Source organism: Polyodon spathula, chromosome 12, assembly GCF_017654505.1.
Source record: "Polyodon spathula isolate WHYD16114869_AA chromosome 12, ASM1765450v1, whole genome shotgun sequence".
In the NCBI taxonomy this organism is placed as follows: Eukaryota; Metazoa; Chordata; class Actinopteri; order Acipenseriformes; family Polyodontidae; genus Polyodon; species Polyodon spathula.
Window position 1 is genome coordinate 2,353,289 of NC_054545.1, and position 25,555 is coordinate 2,378,843.

General features: G+C 44.8%; 2 protein-coding genes across 2 annotated transcripts; one reads left to right on the forward strand and one right to left on the reverse strand.

Annotated features, from left to right (window-relative positions):
* The first annotated feature begins 1,207 nt into the window (after positions 1–1,207).
* Positions 1,208–9,085, forward strand: ero1a (endoplasmic reticulum oxidoreductase 1 alpha). The gene is made up of 16 exons (XM_041264972.1): positions 1,208–1,643; positions 2,258–2,377; positions 2,619–2,702; positions 2,934–2,972; positions 3,298–3,374; positions 3,688–3,761; positions 3,987–4,107; positions 4,618–4,664; positions 5,371–5,382; positions 5,467–5,493; positions 5,976–6,068; positions 6,509–6,755; positions 6,954–7,023; positions 7,333–7,419; positions 7,738–7,874; positions 8,169–9,085. Exons 1-16 carry the CDS (start codon positions 1,512–1,514, stop codon positions 8,227–8,229), a joined length of 1,428 nt encoding a protein of 475 aa, XP_041120906.1. The 5' UTR covers positions 1,208–1,511; the 3' UTR covers positions 8,230–9,085.
* Positions 9,086–14,474: 5,389 nt separating this feature from the next.
* gpr137c (G protein-coupled receptor 137c) lies at positions 14,475–25,487 on the reverse strand. The gene is made up of 7 exons (XM_041264973.1): positions 24,819–25,487; positions 21,687–21,736; positions 20,303–20,531; positions 19,299–19,448; positions 18,140–18,265; positions 17,195–17,319; positions 14,475–16,974 (listed from the first exon to the last, which is right to left on the reverse strand). Exons 1-7 carry the CDS (start codon positions 25,203–25,205, stop codon positions 16,731–16,733), a joined length of 1,311 nt encoding a protein of 436 aa, XP_041120907.1. The 5' UTR covers positions 25,206–25,487; the 3' UTR covers positions 14,475–16,730.
* Positions 25,488–25,555: the final 68 nt, after the last annotated feature.

The window sequence follows — 25,555 nt, forward strand, 5'->3', positions numbered from 1 at the left end:
GAGGATTGGATTCATTATTGGTGCTGGATGAGGATTGGATTCATTATTGGTGCTGGATGAGGATTGGATTCATTATTGGTGCTGGATGAGGGATTGGATTCATTATTGGTGCTGGATGGGGTTTAGTCTGTTAACTAGATGCTGTGTATTATGAAAGCCAAGCCCATGTTTACAGGAAGATCCTGCTGTTGGTTCTGTACCGTGCAGCATGCATTTCAGACACTGTAGCTTGTTAATGCAGCACCACTGTCACTTAATGCAAACTTGCATGAGGAGCTTTCACCTCGCTGGCTGTGTTCTTTCAGAATGTTTGACAGGTTTCTCTGCTTTGACAGTGAATGTAGCTGTAAATTAACCCCAGCCTGGGCTGTTACAGGCTGTTCTGTTTTAAACACTATCCCCTGTTTTGCTTTTCTGGACACTTGAACCCTGCTGTGTCGTCCTGTTAAGTGTGGGTCGGTTGAACTTGAATGACGCAGAATTAACAGTAACCAGACCAGAGGGAATCGGGAGATATCTTGCACTGTTAGCAAGATGCAAATGTAACTAAATAAAATAAATGATGCACAAACGTTTCCCCTGCCCTTGGCTTATCTAGATAGGTGAACATAAAGTTTACAAACAAGAGGAGGCCATTCAGCCCATCTTGCTCGTTTGGTTGTTAGTAGCTTATTGATCCCAGAATCTCATCAAGCAGCTTCTTGAAGGATCTCAGGGTGTCAGCTTCAACAACATTCCTGGGGAGTTGGTTCCAGCCTGAGTTGACATTGAGTTGTATGTTAGGAGCCGTCGCATAGACTGTCGAGTCCCGTGGCAGATGGATATATAACTAAGTTAAGAAAGTCGTTACTGCTGCTTTTGCTCCAGCTGTCAGTGAAGTTCTGATTTCATTTTACAATTAAAAACAAAATGCACACAATTACAGAAAGGAAGAAGTGTGTTTGGTTGAGCATGCACTGCAAAAACAACCATTTGATGCAATAACACTGGAGTTATTTCCACCCACACGTTAAACATGCAGCCCTGTAGTCCTCAGAAACAGGTGATGTCCGGTTTTGTGGTATATAATGTAAAGGAAAAGCTTGCTTGCATCTCCGAGCCAATAATACCTGACGTCAGCACATCGCAACACGTGTAATTCAAACAACTGAGCCTACATTGCAACACGCCCACCGGGTAAGTAATATAACAAACATGCAACAGTCGCCCAGTGCGCACAGGGCTGGAGACACGTAGTTCACGTCCGCAGCATCTGCAAGAGGAAGAGACAGCACACGCAGTTAGATACTCGTTCCGCGGTTGCACGAATTACATCGCGGGTCGCTGGAAATTCAGTCCACTTTCTAAGACGTTTTATTAACTAATAGTTTACTTGCACACGTAGAAGGAGATTTTCCACAGCTTCTCGAAACAACGCCAAGCTGTTAATTCGACGTTTAAACAAGACGCGGACTGACCTATTAAGTGTCCGAGCGAGGAAACGCGTTTCATTTTGAAAGTTTACAGCGGCTATGGGTTCCTCGTTTTTGTATGTAATCGGGTTGTTCTTGTTTCTGTTGGGCGCTAGTACTATTACCTCGCAGCAGGACCCGAGTCCGGATGCATCTTCCCCCGGATCTGCCGCGCACAGGTGCTTCTGTCAGGTAATAATAACTATTGCAATTGAAAATGCTATTTCGAGTTGTGAACAGTATGTATAATAATATAGTTTGCTTAAAATCTTTTACTAGGAGCTTGATTAGTCACAGTGCTAGGTAACAAGCTCAAGTGTGTCACATTAAACTCACAGTAAAACCAGGAGTGGATCACACTGCTCTACAACGGGAGTCTTGTTTTTATCCCCGATGTATGTAGTTTGGGTCCGGCCGAGGAGTCTGTGTGTGGAGTTTGCATGTTCTCCCTGTGTTCGTGTGGGTTTTCTCTGGGTATTCCGGTTTCCTCCCACAGTCCAAAGACATGCAGTTCAGGTTGATTGGCCACTCTAAATTGTGTGTGTGTGTGTGTGTGTGTGTGTGTGTGTGTGTGTGTGTGGTTCCCCGCGATGACTGGCCTCCGGTCTGGAGTGTAGCCCAGCCTTGCGCCCTGTGTCTGCTGGGTTAGGCTCTGGCTCACCGGGACCCTGATGATGTCTGTATTTTTTAAACACTACAGGTTTAATTAGTCATACAGTGTGCACTTTGAGGAATTTGAACAGTTTTGTGTTTTATTGTATAATAATAAAGACACGTTGAAGTCAGCAGTCTGTCGTTGGGGTCAGGTTACAGGTCACCTGGATGACTGCACCTGTGACGTGGAGACCATCGACCACGTCAACAACCACAAACTCTTCCCAAAGTTACAGAGGCTCCTGCAGACGGATTACTTCAGGTTTTACAAGGTGAGCAGAGCCTACTTGCTTATTGTTTACCTGCTACACATGGTGTCTGGAATCCCTCTGAATTAAGGAATCCGAGTTTTGTTGCCAAATCTCAAAATTGGAGCAACTGGGAGCCATTCGGAATGATTTGCAAGCGTCACAGTAGCGAGCAATCAAATGTAATGGATCTGTTTCAGGCTTCAGTCTTTGTTTCTGTGTGATTGTGGTTTAATCGTGCTTTGCTCCTTGTGATTCTGTGCAGGTGAATCTTAATAAGCCGTGTCCTTTCTGGACTGACAACAGCCACTGTGGGATAAGACACTGTGCTGTGAAGCTGTGTGAACTGGTGAGTACCGAGCACTGTGCTCACAATAGCGTCCTCTGTGGTCATCGCAGGGAGCACACTGGCTTTGTCCTCAAGAGGGGACACTCCAGGGCTTGGAGTCTACAAGATGTCAGAATGTCTCATGAGGACTCGCGTTGATCTCCCAAAGCCTGAACCAGAGAGAGTGGGGCTGTTCCAGGAAAAAGGAGGGTTTGTTACTCTAACGAACTGATGTGTGTCATTGTTTTCCAGAATGAAGTTCCTGATGGGATTAAATCAGACACTTTCAAGGTATTTGTTGTTATTCAGTGTTTTTTTAGTATGCCAGTGTTTCTTCATGTTAATTCACGTATCAGTGACTGACCTTTCTCACCAGAAGTGATTTAAGGTGGCTTTGCAAGCAGCTCCTAGCATGCGCCTTTCTCGCAGTCTTCGGCACTTCAGAATCTGCAGCAATTCACACTGACTTTCAGAGAAACTGTGCCAAATATGCAGCCTACAGGAGCTCTTCCTCTGTGCAGAAACACCTTTGGAAATGGATTTAGAGGTGTCAGATTTTGAGATGAGGTTGATTTTAATATAGTTTATATATAGATTTTTTCTCTTCTCCCTGCAGTACTCTGAAGAAGCCCAGGCTGAGCTGGAGGAGTGTGGGAAAGCGGAGAAGCTTGGAGCTGTCAACAGCTCTCTCAGGTGAGGAAAGGGTTCAATGCCATATAAATGACTCGAGTGCTGGTTCGAGTCTCTCTCTCCAGTTTGAAGGGTAAATGCAGAGCACCTTGCTGTCAGCTAAACTGCGCTGGTCATTGTTGCATTGGGGATGGCTTTGTGCTCGCAAAGTCTTAGACTCAACAAGTACGACTTTGGATTTCCAAAGTAAATGCACAGAGTGGTCAGCGTGTTTTTGTTGCCACTCACCCCTGAGTTGGAGCGTGCACACAAGCGCCACGCTGAGGAGGAAGGTGTTTGGTGCTCTTCACCCTGCCCTTGTTGGCTTTGTTTGCAGTGAGGAGACTCGTCAGGCCATGCTGGAGTGGAGCAGACACGATGACACAGCTGACCGCTTCTGTGAGGCTGACGGTAAGGAGCATTAGGGTGGGGAAGTGGGAGGGGCAAGGGGCCTGATTCGGAGCAGCATGTGTCTGTGAACCTTCTTTAGGAACAAGAGTGCTCCCCGATTGATCTGGGGGTTCAACACTTTACGCCCCAAAGCATCACTGTTTCACGATCTGAGTTCAGAAGGATTTGTTTGTTTTGTGTCCAGTGCTGCTTGTTTAATCAAACGTGTGTGTGTGTCCTGTGCAGATGAGCAGTCTCCAGACTCCCAGTACGTGGACCTGCTTTTGAACCCGGAGCGATTCACTGGATACAAGGGGCCGGCCGCCTGGAGGATCTGGAACAGCATCTACGAGGAAAACTGCTTCAAGTAATCCCACTGTCCCTATCTCCACACTCACCCCAACAGGAGCTGTTAGCTTTAGCGTGGAGGCTGGAAAAAGCCATCAGGGTCTTTTCAGGGTCTTTTTACAGTCGTACCACGCATCACAAAACTGTTGAAGTACAACGTGATGCCAGCGATGTGCAGCGCAGCTGTTGGTATTTGGTCCTTTCTGTGATGTATGCAGGACTCTAGTTTCATGAGAATACTGCTTCATTAACACTTATGAACACACCATGTAGAATTGTACTTGGTGATGTTAATGATGGGATCAGTAAACCACCTTTATTTATTGTATTTGTTAGTCTTGGTTGTTGCTTCCTTGGTGGTTATTTTGCTTTTTTTAAGTGTTTTTCTTTCTCAGTATTTTGTTTGTTTGCATGACTCCAGCTCTTCCTGTAATCGGTGTGTATCGGGAATTGGGGATCATTTCAACAGCATGTGAGACAGAGGGAGCTGAGCTGAGCTGTTAATAATACTGTGCTTCTCTTTCACCAGGCCAGCTGCTGTCAGGAGACCCTTAAACCCTCTGGTGTCTGGCCAAGGTGAGCTATGCAGCTAACGCACTGTGTGTGACACATTGTCCACTTTCCCTGTGAAATGTTACCGGGTATAGCGACACATTGTCCACTTTCCCTGTGAAATGTTACCGGGTATAGCGACACATTGTCCACTTTCCCTGTGAAATGTTACCGGGTATAGCGACACATTGTCCACTTTCCCTGTGAAATGTTACCGGGTATAGCGACACATTGTCCACTTTCCCTGTGAAATGTTACCGGGTATAGCGACACATTGTCCACTTTCCCTGTGAAATGTTACCGGGTATAGCGACACATTGTCCACTTTCCCTGTGAAATGTTACCGGGTATAGGGTATAGCGACACATTGTCCACTTTCCCTGTGAAATGTTACCTGGTATAGCGACACATTGTCCACTTTCCCTGTGAAATGTTACCGGGTATAGCGACACATTGTCCACTTTCCCTGTGAAATGTTACCGGGTATAGCGACACATTGTCCACTTTCCCTGTGAAATGTTACCGGGTATAGCGACACATTGTCCACTTTCCCTGTGAAATGTTACCGGGTATAGCGACACATTGTCCACTTTCCCTGTGAAATGTTACCGGGTATAATGAAAAGTCACGGTGACATCTCGTGTAAAAGAAATAGATGTTGTATTCGGAGTAAACGGAAATAAGAGAAGTGAAGCACTGTTGTATTCATTTTCTTGTTTTTTGTTTGCAGGAAAAGCTGAAGGTAAGACAGTCTGAAGATTGTGAAATATCAGAACTGCTGTTCAATCACTGATTTAATCCGAGTGTCTCTCGCTGTTCTTTCCAGGCACGCTATTTTACAGCTGGCTAGAAGGTGAGTTCAGTTTCCTCATAACCTTCGGAGTTCATTTTAAAACCTTCTCGTCCTTATTTGAGTTCAGCGTGCACACATGTCTCTAATGAGTAAGAGTCTGGCTTCTGAACTACCAATTATAATATAACGCTGGAAAACGAATAGAAATACTGACCACTGAATACAGTCACGCAGGAAAACTAATAGAAATACTGACCACTGAATACAATCATGCAGGAAAACTAATAGAAATACTGACCACTGAATACAATCACGCAGGAAAACTAATAGAAATACTGACCACTGAATACAATCACGCAGGAAAACTAATAGAAATACTGACCACTGAATACAATCACGCAGGAAAACTAATAGAAATACTGACCACTGAATACAATCACGCAGGAAAACTAATAGAAATACTGACCACTGAATACAATCACGCAGGAAAACTAATAGAAATACTGACCACTGAATCAAGTCTAATCTTCCTTGTTCCTCAGGGTTGTGTGTTGAGAAGAGAGCCTTCTTCAGACTCCTGTCCGGGCTGCACGCCAGCATCAATGTTCATCTCAGTGCCCGATACCTGCTGGAAGGTGGGGGGGGGGAGGGGGTCTAGTTTCTTCTTTGTTATCCTTCTTTCTCAGGCCCCCTTTGAGCTGGATCTTTCTGTTAACCCTTGCTGTCCTGGAGCCCAGTGGCTTGGACCGACTGCAGTGTCAGAATTGGTTTTGTTGAGTTGGGTTTGCTTGGTTTATTTTGGTATTTGAAACTGTGGGAGAAAAACCGCTGAGCCGCGAGGCTTGGTGTTCGTTGTCATGTAGGATTGAATTGCTGCAGTTCAGGTGAGAGGCAGGGTCATTCTAGCATTAGCAAATGGACTTAACTGGATCATTGTGACCTGCAGTGTGACCCAGGTACGAGGATGCTTCAGGTGTGTTCTAAAGTAACTTGCCTTTCCTGAATTCACTTTAAAACAAGTGAACTAAAAGAAAGCATATCCTGATGTCCCCCTGCGTCTCCCTGGTGCGCTCAGATAACTGGTCCGGGCAGCGGTGGGGTCACAATGTCAGCGAGTTCCAGCAGCGCTTCGACGCGGTGCTCACCGAGGGGGAGGGGCCTCTGCGCCTGCGCAACCTCTACTTCCTGTTCCTGATTGAGCTGCGCGCGCTGTCGAAGGTGCTGCCCTTCTTCGAGAGGCCCGACTTCCTGCTGTACACCGGGGACCCCGCCCAAGACAGCAGAAACAAGGACCTCCTGCTAGAGCTCCTCCGCCTGGCCAAGTGAGTGCACTGCGGGACACCGCCGACAATTACGGTATTCAGAGCCCAGCGCCACGGCGTAGATTGCAAGCACCAGGTCTGATCGCTGAACTGAGCCACAAATGCAACGTTTCAGTGTTGTTGTTTTCTTTCTGGTGCCTGATTTTTAATGCTCTTTCTGTTGTCTGTTTTTTTGTTTCTATGTTCTGTTCATTGCAGATCTTTTCCTCTGCACTTTGACGAAAACTCAATGTTTGCCGGGGATAAGAAGGAAGCAGCGAAGCTGAAGGTAAGTCCGGAGCATTCAGCAGCTTTGGGCTGGGCTGGGGACACACTCGCTGATCTCATGGGCTGGGCTGGCTTGGGGTCATGCTCGCTGATCTCATGGGCTGGGCTGGCCTGGGGACACGCTCGCTGATCTCATGGGCTGGGCTGGCCTGGGGACACGCTCGCTGATCTCATGGGCTGGGCTGGCCTGGGGACACGCTCGCTGATCTCATGGGCTGGGCTGGCCTGGGGACACGCTCGCTGATCTCATGGGCTGGGCTGGCCTGGGGACACGCTCGCTGATCTCATGGAATCTTTCTTCCTGTTGCAGGAGGACTTCCGCTTCCATTTTCGGAACATTTCCCGGATCATGGATTGTGTCGGCTGCTTCAAGTGCAGGCTGTGGGGAAAACTGCAGGTACAGCAGGAGCACACAGCCCTGGTCTCTGCCTGGCTCCCTTAGAAAGGAATGGAAATGAGGAGATTAGCTGCAGCAATTCAGTGTCCCAGAGTTGATTACCTGCGTTCTAACACTCACTCAAAAAACGGTGCAAATTGAAGTTTAACATCTAAAAGGGAATCGCTGCTTACCTGATTGTTGTGTGTCTGTGCTTGTGGTTGAGTGCTGGGTTGTGTGGTTGAGTGTTGGGTTGTGTGCTTCTGTGCTTGTGGTTGAGTGTTGGGTTGGGTTGTGTGTTTCTGTGCTTGTGGTTGAGTGCTGTGCTTGTGGTTCCAGACCCAGGGCCTGGGCACAGCTCTGAAGATTCTGTTCTCTGAGAGGCAGATTGAGTCCCTGCAGGAGTCTGGCTCATCCCACTCCAGCTTCCAGCTGACTAGGCAGGAGATTGTGGCGCTCCTCAACGCTTTTGGGAGGTAAAGCATGCAGTCCAGGCCCCACTCCGTGTGGACCCATCAGTACATGTTATCTGGGGCATTAGCCTCTATTGTCTGTCTGTCTATCTATCCATCCATCCAGCCATACACACATATACATACTGGAAGAAATTACCTTGGTCTTTGACCTTGTCTGCAAACTTCCAGACAATGGCGCTGTCTAATTGCTGTGAAGTTGTTGTTGAGGTGTGTGTGTGGTGTTTTTTTTTTTATTTTACATAAATGCTGTGCCCTGGTGATTTTTTTATATTTGTTTATTCATCTTTTTGGTAGAATTTCAACGAGTATAAAGGAACTCGAGCACTTCCGAGGCCTGCTGTCGAAGGTACAGTGAGGGATCATCCGCTATGGACACGGAAAACTGAAGAATTCCAGGCCTTCCAAACACTCCTTTCCTCTTTATTTTTCCTCAAGAAAACAGGAGGCCGAGGAGGTCTCGTATCTTTCTGTTTTGCATGATTGTCGGGGTGAGGAGGTGATTCAAGAAGGCTTTTGAAGTGTGTTGTGTGTGTGTGATGTAAATGCATTGCTGCAGGATCAATGATTTGAACATGAAACATCCTACCCTTTAATTTTGTAACTCCCAGTGTTTGAAATGCCCCGGTCCTGCCTCTCCCAGCTAGGGAGCTGCTTGCTGTTCATTGTGGAATTTGAATTAACTGGGCAGGTTTACTGGTGATCTGTGGAAAACTCATGTTTGACCATCTCTGATTTTAAACAGCAGATACTGCATTAATCAACCACTAGAGGGTGCCATACACTGTATAAGAAAGAAAAGTAACCTATAGAAAGAGATTGGATGACGTGTATGAGATTCTTTTGCACCTGTATCATTAAAACGAAGGATCCATGATGAAGATCTAATTGTGTACAGTAATCACGTCCCTGTGTCTTTGTATTGAACCTGTGGTTAATGGTGCTGCAAGGGTCTGGCAGATCCTCCTGCACTGAAAGAGCCTTCTTGGTTTGTTTAAAAAATAAGAGTACTTATCTGTCTTTTTTTTGTGTATATGTTGTATAATCAAATACAGCTTTTTGTTTGTTGTTATCACATGCATCCTATTTAATTAAGTTTGTTTTAATAAATGATGGTTGTGGTTGGCAGCTTTTCAAATGCACTGAATGAAAAAGGTGGTAATTAACCAATTATTTCAATAGTAATAATAAAAGTTCAGGCTGCTGCTTGTAAATGTTGTGCATCGTTTTTTCACAGGGGTAAGTTTACCTGCAGTGATGCCAGACTCATGCTGTAGAGTGTTTATATGTGGCTGCCCCAGGACATGCCTCTGCAGAGACGGGACATTGACTTTCCTGCAGAGTGCAGTCTGTAACATTTTTTAATTTTTTTTTTTTTTTTTTTTTTTATCAAATGTTTTTTATCCATGAAGGCATTTTGTTCTTTTCAATAACTGTTTTTGAGAAACTTCAAATTGATTTGCATGCAGAGATGTGATCTTGCAGCCTCACCCTGACAGCTTGGGTCTGGGTAGCAGTGGTCAGTGGGAGAAGCAGATGGTCCTGTTTAGATTTCACATCCAGACTTTACAAACAACCCGTCTGTCTGCATTAGCTTAAAGCCAGCATGGTGTCACTCTGTAATAGAAACGGTATAAAGTGACATAGGAAAAAACAAATAAAAAATAAAATTAAAAAAAACTCCTTTGCACGCTGTCTGTCGCAGGGCTGCGCGGGCCTGGCTTCACAGGCAGGGGGCTGCTTAACATTACCAGGCTGTGCTGGAGAGACAGGGCAGTACAAGCCTCTCTGGGACCGAGTCTGAATGAAATCATTATGAAGTGCTTGGAATCTTCTTGTAGGAATTGTAAAAGCAATCCTGCTGCCCCTGTGGAGTGTTGAAGAGCAGAGACTGCTGCACAGGGCTGCTTTATCAAGGTCTTTGCACCAGACATGAGACTGGCATGACTGAGTGTATGAACGGAAAATTAAACTTAGTGTTACACAACCAGAAACAAAACAGTGATGTTTTAAATTGAAGGATGCATGCATGGAGTGGTACCTTGCTTTGTAACACTGCCAGTTATCTGCTAAGAAAGAAATACAAAATAATAATAAATGCACATTTGCAAACTGGTGTGAATATGTGCTAAAGTGAGGAGAATGGACACAATGCAGAATTAAAAAGGGAAGGGATTTGGAATATACTCTGCCTGAGCACCAGTTTCCTGAATTAAAAGAATGAACAGTCCCTTTTAAAACAGTGCAATAAAACTTTATTGAAACACGGTAATGCGTGCATACAGATTAGTGAAACTAGAAATCTAGATAAATCTCTTACATTCCTCAGGACACAAATCGAAAACAAACAAACAACTTAACATTTTAAATACATAGCATATAGTTTGGGAATATACTGTACAGGTTTGAGAATGTTTGAATTTTTGATCACCTTGATGATACTATAGTACATGGGAAGCACAAGGAACAGACATTCCCCCCCCTCCCCAAGCAACCAGAAAGGGCAGCAATGCCTGATGGTATGATAGTTGCATCCAGAAAGGGCAGCAATGCCTGATGGTATGATAGTTGCATCCAGAAAGGGCAGCAATGCCTGATGGTATGATAGTTGCATCCAGAAAGGGCAGCAATGCCTGATGGTATGATAGTTGCATCCAGAAAGGGCAGCAATGCCTGATGGTATGATAGCGGCATCCAGAAAGGGCAGCAATGCCTGATGGTATGACAGCGGCCTCTCACCTAAGGGTTTTGGATGTACTTTGACTTGAATAAAACCAGTCGAGCTCTCTAACACTCGGATTATCACAGTTCAACAGTTAGGCAAGCAAGTAGAATTCAATATTTGGTCCCTATGGCACCTCGGTAGTGGTCCTGTGAAATGTTTAGTTTAATTATTGCACTGTAAAAAGAAATGTGAAATCCAAGTTTCCACTGCCCAGATAGGACGCCTCCTCATAGAGGATCGTTATTTCATTAGATGGGAGATGGGGGGGGGGGGGGTGCAATATTAAAGGTCAGGAATGGGACACTTTTTTACTGTTCTGGAAAAACGCTACGTCATGTGCAGTCACACGACCTGCACTGAGAATGCTTTACTAAGCATTCTCCACACAAGACCTACATGAGACGGATTCCTGCCGAGGGAGGGGGCCAGCAGTCACTGCTCACAGAGAGCAGGATCTGGGCAGTGGAAACGCAGCCCCTTTCAAAACAACAAACATATATATAGAAATAAATAGTTGTTTAAGGGCCAACTCAGTTTCATTACTAACATTGAAATACTGCACCTAACTTATACACTATTCCCAATTGGGAAATGGGACATAACTTGAATCCTGCAAAATGAAATGGTCACAGTCTCTGAAAATTCAAAGAAGAATGTGTTGACTAGTTTTCTACTCTTGTTTATCACATCATAAACACACCGGCCTCTTTGAACAGGGGTGCCCAAACCCAGCCCCTAAGGCACAAGCTGTCCAGGTTTTTGTACCAATGATGTACATTTTAAAGCTGCATTGCTTGCTAGTACCTGAAACCTGGACACGGTGCTACAGCCCTCAGGCATTGCATCCAGACACCCACTCAAATTCCAGATCTAATTCAGCACACTCTCCGCTGCGTTGAAAGCCATCAGGACGGCAGCTCTTTTTCTTCCCGCTGTCCTAAGTTTGGCACAACAATGAACAAAACCGACTGAAAGCAGAGCGTTCAAGAGGACTGGATCCCCCAAACCGAGGCACGTACCCCTTTCTATTTTTTAATTGTTGAACATCCTTAAATTTGGAATATTCTGTGCAAGAGGAATGCTTTTTTCTCCTCTCTGCTTTTCAGTTTTATTCGCATTTTAAAATATCAAGACGAACGTACATTCTTTAAATCACAGTAAAAGTGCATTCAGATGAAAATGGGAGAATCACGTACCACAAGACACAGCACCCTCAAGCCCTGCACATGTGCAGCGGACCAGCCTGTGAGAAACTGAACAACAATAAACGCATAAATAAATGAATCAATAAATAGATAACCCTACAAACGGTCTAAACAGGAACACAGCAGCTCCCTCAGCCCGCCCGGCTCCTCCACACGCTTATTTTTTGCAGATTCTTATTTATTTCTTCCTAAAAAGTCACATTTTTTAAAATAAACCATGTTCCCTTAGTCACAAAACGTTGGTATCAGTGGAACCTGTGAGAGAGCAGCTGAGCTTGTGAGCTGGACACCCTACTCTCTGAATTAGCCAGGGCATTTCCATTCCAAAGAGGGGCAGATAAGTTTCATTATTAATAACCCTTGAATGTAATAAGTTCTTATCCTCAAACTACTTCACTGGAAACCCAGACAACTGCATTCCAACTGATTCTATAAAATACATTCTCGAAATACACTGCGTTTACCTAAGAGGGAAAGACACAACCTGCAACCCCCGCATTTATTTATTTATTTGTTTGTTTGTTTGTTTGTTTACTTTTTAAAGCCCTCAAGAGGTTTGTGCAAACACAGCTTTATCTATGCCAGCTCATTCTCCAGTTTGATTCAGAACTAGCTTTAATCTGAGCTCCAGTCACACCCAGCTAACTCAAAGAGTTTGCACTGATTTAATCAATTCAGAGCTGTACCAGTTAGTGTGAGGGTGAGGGTGAGGGGGGGGTGACCATGCTGAATTGTTTACCGTGTCAATGAGTTCAGGAATGACAGAGACAGTAACATATGCAGTGCTTGCAGAGCTGCGAGGACAGACCGCTATTAAAGGCCAAGTGCTTATTGAAGGTGCTAAGGTTACTTGAGGGCTGACCGGGACTCTGCACTGTTTCTTTTAAGCATTTTCTACTGATCCAGGGTAAGGTAAGGAACGTAGTGATGCTGTGCTACAAGTCAGGGTCCCCAGCCTAGTCACCAGAGGATGCGGAGGATCCTGCACAGCGGCTCAGACCCCAAGGTGTTTGAACAGTGGCTGCTTTACTCTCCTACAGAAGCATGCGAGTTGTGTTGCCAATTGGCTCCATGATTTCATAAGCCTCGAGACATTACTGAGCCACCAACAGAGAACATATTCTGATATCATAAGGCAGGGGTGTCCAATCACAGCCCTGGAGGGTCGTTCCACTCCAGGTTTAACAGGTACAATGAGATAATGAACGACTTCAGGGACTGGATGGAGGTTTAATTAGTTCAATGAAACGATTTAGTACAGGGTTGGAACAAGGACCAGGAGTGGAAGGGTCCACTTTGGCCAGCCCTGGTGTAAGGTGCCCATCAGAATCTCTCTATACGTCTCTAATATAGGTTGGCTAACATTGCAGTGCAGAAACCTAGTTTTAGAAAGAAGGCAACATCGCTGCCCAGAGCTTACTTCAGACTAATCGAGCTGGAAGGATTATGATTCCTCTCTTCTATCTCAATCTTATGATTCTTCTTCTCTATCTCAATCTTATGATTCCTCTCCTCTATCTCAATCTTATGATTCTTCTTCTCTATCTCAATCTTATGATTCTTCTTCTCTATCTCAATCTTATGATTCCTCTCCTCTATCTCAATCGTGTATAAACATGGCTTCTCTTGACCGAAACGCTGACATCATCACATTTCAGCCTCAGGGCATGGTGGCCCGTCACCATGGAAACACAGTACTTAGGGGACAGAACCACACCCTTCTTAGCCCTCTCAGACTAAGAATAAGATAGGCTAAGATATTTTCACTGTGCATTGCATGCTGATATGTTTGTTAGTACAGAGTTATTTTCGCTTTTTATAGGAATGAAAATATTCTTACTGTGTTCTCAAAACCCCAACCACCCCCATGTTATACACCAGAAATCAATACCAAACACCAGAGCTCAATACCAGACATCAGACCTCAATACCAGATACCAGAAATCAATACCAGACACCAGAGCTCAATACCAGACACCAGACCTCAATACCAGATACCAGAGCTCAATACCAGACACCAGAGCTCAATACCAGACACCAGAGCTCAATACCAGACACCAGAGCTCAATACCAGACACCAGAGCTCAATACCAGACACCAGAGCTCAATACCAGACACCAGAGCTAATAATAATAAACCACAAAACAGGCAAACAGTTGAGCATCAGCTGAAACCCACAGTCATCGCACACACGCTACAATCTGTCAATTCTTTTAAAGTTTACACAGTGGAACGCTATTCGATGTAAAAAAAATAAATAAATAAATGAAAAGGAAAAACAAAAAGCTTTGGGTTCGGTTTGTATGCAAGGACAGAAAGAAAGAGAACCCACAGAAAACCCTAAGCTCAAAATGGGATTCTTTCTTTAGTGACTGTCTTGTCTTGTATTAAACACTGTTCAGTAACTCACAGCAAGAATCAGCTACAACCTCAGAACCTGACCCTTGACCCGACTCTCACTTCCCAGTTCATTGGCCCCCCCAGAATCAGGTTGGGACCTGGGTCCGCATGCTGATTGCCCCCCCCCCGCATCAGGTTGGGACCTGGGTCCGCATGCTGATTGCCCCCCCCCCGCATCAGGTTGGGACCTGGGTCCGCATGCTGATTGGTCCCCCCCGCATCAGGTTGGGACCTGAGTCCACATGCTGATTGGCCCCCCCAGCATCAGGTTGGGACCTGGGTCCGCATGCTGATTGGCCCCCCCAGAATCAGGTTGGGACCTGGGTCCGCATGCTGATTGGCCCCCCCAGCATCAGGTTGGGACCTGGGTCCGCATGCTGATTGGTTCATTCTATACACACTGCACTAGCCCACTTTCCTGCACACATAAAATCAAATTGAGACGTCCAGATCTCCAATAACAAAAAGGACCTTGACGTTTGGTAAATCTGCAGCACAGCTAGCTGCTTGCAACAATCCCTTTTCACCATGCTGCTAAAAAAAAGAATGGCTAGAGCTTGAGCTTTGCAAGTAGAGAACATTTCTTGAAAATATCACTTCAAACAAGTTGCTTTGAAAGCTGCCCCGTTACAAAGCCTAAATAAAAAGGCTGTCAATTATTTATAAATGGTAATAAAGACACATTTGGAATGGTAAGACAAACCTTCTGCCAGGGTTGTACTCAGTATGATATTTAGCTTATCCATTATTGTTTTATCATACAGTGCACTGGTTTGCAATAACAAAAGCTCTGTTCTAATGGCACATTTTCAGGTGCTCTGAAGTGATGGGATCAACACTGTAAACTGGAACACGAGGGAACATGGGTGGAACATGGACACACACAATGCTTTTAAACTGGCAGGGGTGGCAGGTCCTGCCTCTCTGATCTGCGCCAGCCTTCCCCTTCGATAAGGTAGGGAGACAAATAAGAGTCTCTACTCGAATTGCGTAGGCCACATTCTTCTAGCTGATAAAAAAATAAAGCAAAAAAAGAAGAAAATGCTTTTCTAGCATTCCTGACAACCAAACCCTGTTGGTTAGTTTAAATAGCTGCTTGAGTAGGCCATTTCATTCGACTCGCTCAAATTAAATTCTGCTGCACTGCTACAAAATTCCAATTTATTACACATCTTTTGCCCACCCTTCCAAATGAAGCCTCTTTTGTGCAGCCCTGAATGAGTTAGGATGCTGTCAGCTCCTTCGTGGCGGGGGCTGCTGTAAGTGTGGGCCCCAGCTTGAAGAGACTTGCATCCTTTCTCTGTTCTGCAGGAATGTTTCTCTGCATGGACATCTAGCTGGAAACACCTTGTGATTCCCTGCACAGTAAATGCAGGCTTTCCCACGCCAGAAACAGGCCTGGCTGAAACTCGGGCTGTGCATTTCTCAGGTCACAAGGACAACATTGGCAAGTTTTTATATGTACTGTACACAACATTCCTACAAAACATGTAGAAGAACCCAACAGGGAAGCCATGAGAAGGACGGGTGGTAGACTGAATGTGCAAGTTCACATCCCGGCTTGTAACTGTTTCAGTAAAGGTACACAGGAAGCTCTGGGGTCAGCCACTGCAGGCAGACACACCACAGACAGACAGACCGCAGAGAAAGCTACAAACCTCCACACCTGCGATCTGACTTCTCTTCGGTTTAAAAACAAAACACCTCTTCAGCAACGACAGAATTCAGGTGTCTCAGAGTGGAACGTTCATTTCTCATCTCCACTCGACTCCCTGGATACAAGGAAGTTGAGTCAGCGTACAAACTCTTCTCTTGTAAACTGTTCCAGGCATAGCTACCATTCCAAAACGCTACAGGAAGTCCGCTCTCTCCCACCCCCATGCCCAGGGATGGTTCGGTGGAGTGCAAGGGTACCAGTTCAGCTCCGTGGGGTTGCGCAGTCAGTTTTGCAAAGTGGAGGAGAAGAAGAATGGTTTAGCAGAATTGAAACATAGTTTCTGTTTTGCAGAGTTGAGTAAGGTAGCCTAGCAGTATCTACTTTCTGAGGAGTGTAGTCAGTTGACTCTGCATCACAAGTCTTTGCTGAGTGGATCAGAGCAGGGGTCGTCAATAGGCGGACCGTTCATATGTTCTGAATGGACTCATGCAGTAACAAGACAGCAAGGAAGGCAGACTATTATAAAGCAGTTCTGCTAAAAAAAATAAAAAAAAGATTCCTAATAAACCAAAAAATTATTCTTTAAACCTAGTGATGAACTCTGAAACCAGCAACAACATGTGTAATATAACCATTTGTGTAGCTATGTGTGTGTGTGTGTGTGTGTGTGTGTTTGTGGATATGGTTATAGCAGTCCATGCAAAAATATTGCTCCAGACCCTGACCTTGCTGTAAGCATGAATTTTCTTCATATTAATGAATCAACTACCCCTGGACCAGAGCGGCTCGGAACGACACATTCTGCAGAGCGGGGAGCTGGTTTAGTTTGCAGAGCTCTGCAGGGTGAAGTGTGGCTCTGCAGGCTGGGGCTGCTAGATCTGCGGAGTGGAGCAGTGGTTCTGCGGAGTGGAGCAGAGGTTCTGCGGAGTGGAGCAGAGGTTCTGCGGTGTTGAGTAGTAGTTGTGGTGGCTGTTCTGCACGTTGCCATAGGCCAGTAGAAGTGGGGCCGTGGCGGCGGGGGGCCCGTTCAGCAGGTGTGGCACCACAGTGAAGCTGCCGTTCCTCCGGATCGTTCCGTACCAGCCGGATCCCGACTGCGGCGTGGAGGACAGGATACTGAGCAAAACACAGCGAAAACACAGACAGAAAAACATCACAAAAACTACCAGGTAACAGAATACGAGGAAAGCTTTCTATTCTTTTAATACATAAACTTAAAACAGGAAACTTTGCTGAGCAGAACAAACATAGTGTAAGAATCTTCTATCTACCAATATTACAAATACATATTCTTTAAATAATCCTTTATACGGGTCATTCCATGAAAAGCTCTCACCTGTTCCTCTCTCCCCGGGATCCCACGCTCCGAGACAAGTCGTCATCGCTGTCGTAGCGGCGTGGGTTATCAAAAAAATACGCTCTGGAGCTGAAACTATGGCTGTTTATCATTCCTCCGGACGTCTGCAACAACAATAAGGCTTCAGTATAGAACCGAGAAACACACATCACAGCTAATCAATGCAAATACTCGACCTGCACCGAAAAGGGCTCAAATGGCAACCCTGTGGAGCGCAAAGGCCAACTCAGTGCACCCTGCTGGGTCCCAGAGAACCAATATTCAAACCAGCGACCTCACGTGACTCAGTGTAGCGCTTATTACAAGGTGCGCTCTGGGGACCTGTGCATCTTTACACCCTCCGAAATGTAATATAATGTCTGATGTTGCCACTGTCTACTGCTTTTGAGAAGATGATGATATCGATCAGGGTTGGGTCAAGTCCTGTTTATCAATTCTAATCCCAATTCTTTGAAAAATTGTATTTTAGAGACATAATGATTGTGATTGAATTGGCTTCAAATGAAAGCAGTCAAACAACTGACTAACAATGACTTCTCAATTTAAGTAAATGTGTTGCCACTTTGAGAAGCTCTTTAAACAGAATACAGCCAATTGCAATTATGATCAATGATGTGTTGGAATTGATTAAAAGGGAACTGGAATTTGAATTTGAAATTGATTTTAAAAAGTAATTAGAATTTAACAGGAATTGACCCCACCCTGATGTGAGTAGTCCCACCCTGTCACAGTCAGTTGGCTGGATAGACCCCACCCTGAGGGGGGTAGTCCCGCCCTGTCACAGTCAGTTGGCTGGATTGACCCCATCCTGAGGGGCGTAGTCCCGCACTGTCACAGTCAGTTGGCTGGATTGACCCCATCCTGATGCACGTAGCCCCACCCTGTCAGTCAGTTGGCTGGATAGACCTGTAGAGTGCATCTCACCAGGTTCTGATTGGGCCGCTGCACTCTGAAGAAGACCACCACCAGGCTGGTAGGGAGGAGCTCCCAGAAGAAGAGGATGATCCCGAACACCACGTAGGCCTCCCCGCTGATCTTCTCCACATCCGCCTGCACAGGCAACAGCGGCAGCGTTATCAACACAGAACAGCATGCAACCCCATCACTGCACAGCGTTATCAACACAGAACCGCATGCAATCCCATCACTGCACAGCGTTATCAACAAAGAACCACACGCAATCCCATCACTGCACAGCGTTATCAACACAGAACCGCATGCAACCCCATCACTGCACAGCGTTATCAACACAGAACCGCATGCAACCCCATCACTGCACAGCGTTATCAACACAGAACCGCATGCAACCCCATCACTGCACAGCGTTATCAACACAGAAGAGCATGCAATCCCATCACTGCACAGCGTTATCAACACAGAACCGCATGCAACCCCATCACTGCACAGCGTTATCAACACAGAAGGCGTGGGCCTTTTGCTCTTCATTTTAATGAATGATGGTGATAGCGACAGGCACTGTAGGACTGGTATGACGAGTAAGCGAGAAGGTGGAGTGAAAATAGTACAAAAACTAAACGATACATTTATTCATCTTAAACTTAAAAAAAGAGAAAGAAATAAAAGGAATGCAAGAAGAGATGTAACCATGGCAACATCTCCTCCTGACAAAAAGGCCCAAAGTTCACAGAACTGTGCCCTGAACCACTCCACAAAGGCACGGTTATCTTGAACCACGCGCACAAAGACAAACGGTGTTACCAATCCTATCAGAAACACAATGGAAGAGGTCAATTAACGGACAGTTAACAAAAATCGAGGCTGTTTGTCTTGGTCAGCAGGGTTTGTTCAGACAGACAGGGTTCTGCAGCATGAGCGTGTATGCAAGTAAATAACATGAACTCAGAGGAATTGGTGCAGCCTTTAGACACAGAAGCGTGTTTCCCACTAAGCAGCTGCAGTCAGTCCTCTATCAAAGTTAAATCAAAAGTACTGATTGAAATAAATTAGTAACATGAGGGCCCAGCCGTTTACACAAGCATTTGTGCTACAGTACATATAGCCGGAGTCTCTATGGGCTGCAACACTCTTTTGGTGGCTCCCCTGCACCCCCCCTGGGACCCACCTGGTCGGAGATGTTGTACCAGCCGTAGTTGAAGGAGCTGGGCCGGTCCTCGGGAGACAGAGCCACCACCACCAGGTTATAGCAGGCTCTGGAGGTGTAGAGCAGGATCACTGCCGCCCCTGTTGCAGTGGCTTGACACACAGATGTGCCCTGCAAACACAAAGAGATAGAGCTAGAGACACTGGATCAGCTCAGAGACGGTCTCTTTGCAACCTGCTACAGACTTAAGGGGACTCAACAGGCGACCCTCACAGTGTAACACAATAATTCAGCACAAGAGTCAAACCGGCGACCTCTCGACCCCGTGACTCGCTGCAGTGCTCGTTTCTAGGTGCACTTGGGGACCTGTGTATCTTTGCACCCTCCAAAGTTTAAAGAGCAAGTTTATTTTTTGTATTAATATTTGTTTTTATCATAGTAAATCATAGTATAACACATGCATTTATCATGAAAAATGAAATTAAAATGAAGCTACTATCTAGCCCAAAATTATTTAATGCTAGCACAAGGCAGCTAATTTTACTTGCCAAGTTCCAGGACTTCAGTACTCAATTTGTTTGTTATTATCTTTAAAAATCGACAGCTTTATATTCCTGTCACCAAAACCGTTGCTAGATCCATCCCACACTGAAACCTGCCTGACACCGTTTGCAGCAGTGGGTGGTTAACTACAAGCTTCCCTGAAGTTCAGGAAACCAAAAAAAACAAAAAACAAAGAAAAACCAAAACCAAAAAAAAACCCAAAGAAAAATCAAAAAAAAAAAAAAAAACCCAAAAAAAAACCAAAAAAACCCCAAAAAAACAAAGAAAAACCAAAAAAAAAAAAAACCAAAAAAAAACCAAAAAACCCCCAAAAAAACAAAGAAAAACCAAAAAAAAACCAAAGAAACCCCCCCCCCCCAAAAAAAAGAAAAACCAAAAAAAGACACCCCCCCCAAAAAAAACAAAAAGAAAAAGCTAAGCGAACTGCACTACAGACAAGCTCCTGTTACAGGGGCTCTTACTTTGGACTCGAGGTAGACGTTGGCAGAGGACATCTTGGCGATCCTGAAGATGCAGACGGCGAGTGAGACAGCGCAGAGGATGAAGAGGCTGTCATTGATGAGCACCCTGGCCAGGACGGCGTGCCTGAGCTCCCCGTCCGGCACGCTGCCCTGCAGCAGCATGGCACACGTCACGTTCACCACCAGGAAGAAGAGGCTCATGAACAGGAAGACCAGCTGCAGCGGCACCCTGAGGAACACACACAATCAGACAGGGCTCCCAGACCACAGTCTGACCAGGCTGCCAGTAGGCTATTCAGACTGTATTTAATGTACTATTTCATGTATTATGCTACTATCATGCATTATGCACTTTCCACTGTAGTTAATGTAGTATGCTTTTTTATTTTCTATACTGTATATGAAGTAGACAGTATTTGAAGTATTATGGATCTTGTAAAGCGCTTTGTGATGGTGCTCCACTATAAAAGGCGCGATATAAAATAAAGATTGATTGATTGACTGAGCTCTCCGTGGAAAGCCGGTGCTGACAATCAGGTGAGGGTCAGTGCTGTTGATTGGACTAACTCACCATTCCAAGTGGAATGAGTGAAGAAACAGCTGCTTTTCAGCCTCTGTGGTGATCAGCAATCCACACAAACCCCAGCAGCTGTTTCTTCAGTGGTCTCTCTCAGAATGGTAAATTAGCCCAGTCAACACCAATGGCCCTCACCTGTGGAGAGCTGGATCTCTATAATTGAGTAATGGGTTTGTGACGCTATATATAACACAATGATAGCAAACATGCAAACTGGACTAATCCCTGCATATTAGTCCCGGAAGAAGCAGTGTGATACTAAAACTGGACTGGGTACAGTCAGTCAGCCCACTGGACCAGGTTGTTGTTATTAAGGGGGATAAGAGCTTTTAAAAGCAGCTTTTGTTCCAGCCACAGTCTAGCCAGCAGAGCACACTGGAAATCAGATTTAGATGAGCTGCTCGACTCAATTCATTTGAATTTGCAGTCAGGGCAGAGAGAGAGAGAGAGGAGAGAGGAAAGAGAGCGAATCAGCTCCCCCAGTATCACATGCTAGCTGTTTACTGGATTTCTCAGTCACAAGCCTGTGGGATGAATGGGGCCAGCTGTTGTGAGTGCCGTCTATGTGTCTGAAAAGCCTGGAACTATAGATACGGGAGAAGAGACCCCCATTTAAGAAAAAAAAAAAAAGAAACACACCCGCCAGCTGCTGCATAATAAACAGATTGGACCTCATTCTCATAAGTGCATGGATAAACAGCCGGGTCTCCAAAACACATAAGAACAAATCTGAATGCAAAAATGTACAGTGTCATTTATTACGGTATTATACATCAAACATTTGAAAAATAATAATAATTTTCTTACTTGTATTTGTTGAGCTCTGGAGAATATTTAGCTTTGGCTTTAAACATGACCTGAGAGAGAGAGAGAGAGAAACACTTGTTAGAGGTATAGAAGAGGTGCCCAGGGCAGTGGGACAGCAGCATCCATCTCTGCAGCTAAAACTACTGTACAATACAGGCAATCTGAACAGATATCAAACAATATCAGACTATTTGCATGTAGAGCTTTTTCGAAGCTGGCAATTCAGATCAGCTGCATTGATCTGCGCTTGACTGAGCGGTCGGAGCATGCAAGGTTGGAAATCAATCATTCTGTTGTTAGACCAAAGGGTAGGATAAGGCAGGACTAGGTCTCTGCAGGTCTATTGGATTTGCTATTAAAGCAAGCTAGATGTTATCCAGTCCTACATCCAGTGATGTGTCCAATATGCTACAGGCATCTAAAACCAGGTAAAACAAACAACCCTGAATGCAAAGCCTTTGCAGGGTCTGTCGTCTGCAGTCACTGCCGGAGAAAGGAAGCAGCCTCTCAACTCAGAGGAACTCCTGTGCACTAAAAACAGAAGAACAAGCCGCTCCACACAGACATGCTAAACACTCAATCAGTCTGTCCTGTGGGTGCGCTGCAGAACGCTGCCACTGTGTAACAGTGCCCTAAGCAAACCACAAACAACATGCCTGTCCAGTACTGGAACAAACGTTTCTGACATCCCACCACCGCCAGCACCCTGCAGCAAAACTACTTTCAAAATCACTTGAAACTAGTTCTCTGACTAGTTCAGCTTAACAAGGAGGCTTTTACTTTATTTTTTGGCTCACTCCAGTGGCATTCCTCAAGTGGAGGGATTACATTTAAACTCATGAGACCCACATTAGCCTTGTGCAGGACCGCCCTTAATAATGAAGGAGCATAATCAACACAGAAAAACAGGCAGTCCTTTAAAATAAAAGCGCTCACAGCCCTGTTTTCATAATATCTCCAATGGACCCTGTTCATTCACTGCTTTCATGGCTGAGATCACATGCAAACAACACACATGATTTCACTTTGCATTTATATTAGTATAACGCAGTGCACGTGCCTGCATTACATCAAACTGAGTGATCATTGGTCTACAACAACAGTGCAAGTACTTTACAAGTTAAGCTGAAAAGAAATTAAATAGAAAAAACTACTGTTGAGCAGCTTTTGTTATCTAGCAGGTATGCCCCTTATTCAAGATGATCCTGATTTTGTATAGAAAATGCTAATATGATTAAATGGGTTTATAAAAGAAAGCAGCATAGTAGACAATATATTTTTAACACTGACTGCAGGAGGTCTTGAACACATGATCAGTTGTTTGAGAGTGTGCACCATCAATCACTTAACCCTAAGCCAGTCTCAAGTTCTCTTTCTGCGTAACTCTCTGCGGTCGACACTTGTGTCAACAGAGGCTTCGCTCTACTGATTGGCTGCAGGTCGGTTTCACTTCCCTTATTTACTTACTGTGAGCGTCTTCAGAGTTTAGCTGTGGCCTGAAATCGGACCATTTGTTGTGGCAGTGGGTAGTGTGTAAAAAGGAAGAGTCTGCAGTACAGACTCGCACCTAAACCCAACGCTGAATAGCAACACCACAAAAACCATTCCCAATGATGACGGCTGCCAACCTGCAGTCACCGTGCATCAATATCTAAAAGGGCAGCGTTACACAAATCAATTCAGCATTCCTTCAGCACTCCATGAAGGCTTGTGGGCAGCTTTCAACTTGCCCCCAAAGTGTTTAGGTTTTAAAAACGAATCGGATCTACCTAGAACTGTATATGAATGGACCGATTAGGATTTAAGAATGCAAAAAAACCAAAACAAAAATAAACACATTTGAATGAAACATTGTGTTTTTCTCAGTTGACATCAAAGGGTTGCCGGAGATGCAGCATCATTCACGTTATAATTAATTATATTATATTATATTATATTATACCCCTTTTGGGTTTTCGATTGCCAGGTGATTTATGGTTCATGCACGTGTGTGTTGCAGTTAGTGAATGCTCTGCCTCTACTGGGATTAACAGAGTCCACGGTGAGCTGAGAGAGGGTTAACATGGATTTACCCACGGCTGCTGTCCTAGGGTTGATTGATTGATGGATCTGGGACAGCAGAGTGATGATGGCAGCATTAGATTTCATTCCTTTATTTAGGAGATATTTACTTTATTTGTATTTAGACATCTCTATCTAAAATAGCCATCACATAATGTACTAGAAGCTGCTACTGTCACAGCGTTTCAAATGAATTAGATCACACTTGACCTGGGAATCACATGGCATTGGCAAAGTTGTTACAATTATTGTATAACACGTGGTAATGAACAAAAAATGTCCATACAGCTTTTTGAGTGGAGTAAATGCCTCCCTTACAGTATACAGTATCTCCCACCCTGGTGCTTTGTCCCTCTCCTATTGCATAGCAGTCTGATCCATTCCTGGTTTTACTACAAGTTTAATAACACACCTGACCTGGTTATCTGTATGCTGTAGCTAATCAAGTTTGTCATAACATCTGGAATGGACGAAACTGCTGTGCAATGCAAGTCTTCTTTCCGCCTTTGCTATTGTACTTACGGGAAAGCCTGGTCTAGTTCAGGAAGGAAGAAATGATATCTGTCATGTGACTAGCTGAATCAATGCGTCTCTAGGCTCCCAGTCAATAATATGAGTTGCAACTGGGCAAATGAGTAATAAGCCAATTGTTTCATAGTCATGTGACACTGAAGGTATCGTTTGGTTTTGTGGAAATCAGTTATCACTGCTGAGAAAGGCACTTTTTTTAAAAACAGGTATGACATCATGGCTTTCATATCAAAGAAAAACACCACTGTAATGCATTACATTATTAACCCTTAACTGCTGGGGTGAAACACGGTACATAAACACACACACAAACAGCGCCTTTCACGCCAACGCATCGAAGCGCTGGTTACATAGCAAGTACTCCAAAAACTAATGGGTCATTTATTTAAACTGCCAAGTATTTTGCCAAATCAACTAAAGGGGTAAAGAATGTATTATTCTTATTTTTTGCAGCATTTATTCCTCCCTCCTCCAGCACTTAAGGGGGCTCGGATAACAACGCGCACTGTAATATTCATTATTACAGAAGACTCCACTTACCTGTGCAAAATAAAGGTTGAGCAGACACAAGGTGAAGAACTGCAAGCAGACGGGAAAGCAGTACAACAACCAGAAAGGGACGGGCTGCAGCTGGTTCGCCTGGACGACGTTTTTGAAATAAAAGGAGAAAAGTGTAGTCCTGAGCGCGGACCAGAGCAGGCAAAGGAACAGAAATACGCTCTGGAAACTGAAGCGCCTGTGGCCGTAATGCAGTATCAACCAGAGCTGCAAATAAACAAATACAAACAGCAGCGAGTAGAGGCTGGTGTAGACCACCGTCAGCCCCAGCTCCACCGCCGGCGGGACCGCGGCTCGGACGGGCTCATCCGCGCTGTCTGACACTGATGTACAAGCACTCGAACTGACCTGGGTGTCTGTCAACAACATAGCAATACAGCTTAAAAAAAATAAACAACGGCTAATATTTAAAAACGAAGAGGGCTTAACTTTTTCAATTTAAAGCCTTTTTTTTATTTTTGTGGAAATTAAAAAAAACAATTTAAAACAACAAAACGATCAACAACACAACAGCAACAAAAACAACGACGGCGTTTCAAACTGCAACAAAAACAGAGCGGCGGAGGGGAATCTAAACAATCAGAAAGAAGATTATCATTTAATACAGGGGCATAAAAAAATACCCTCTTCTGTGTTACCCCCAACCTCCCTGCAAAACAAACAACTGAGAGAAAACGAGAGGGGGTGGTCTTAGGACCGCCCTGTGCACAACACATAAC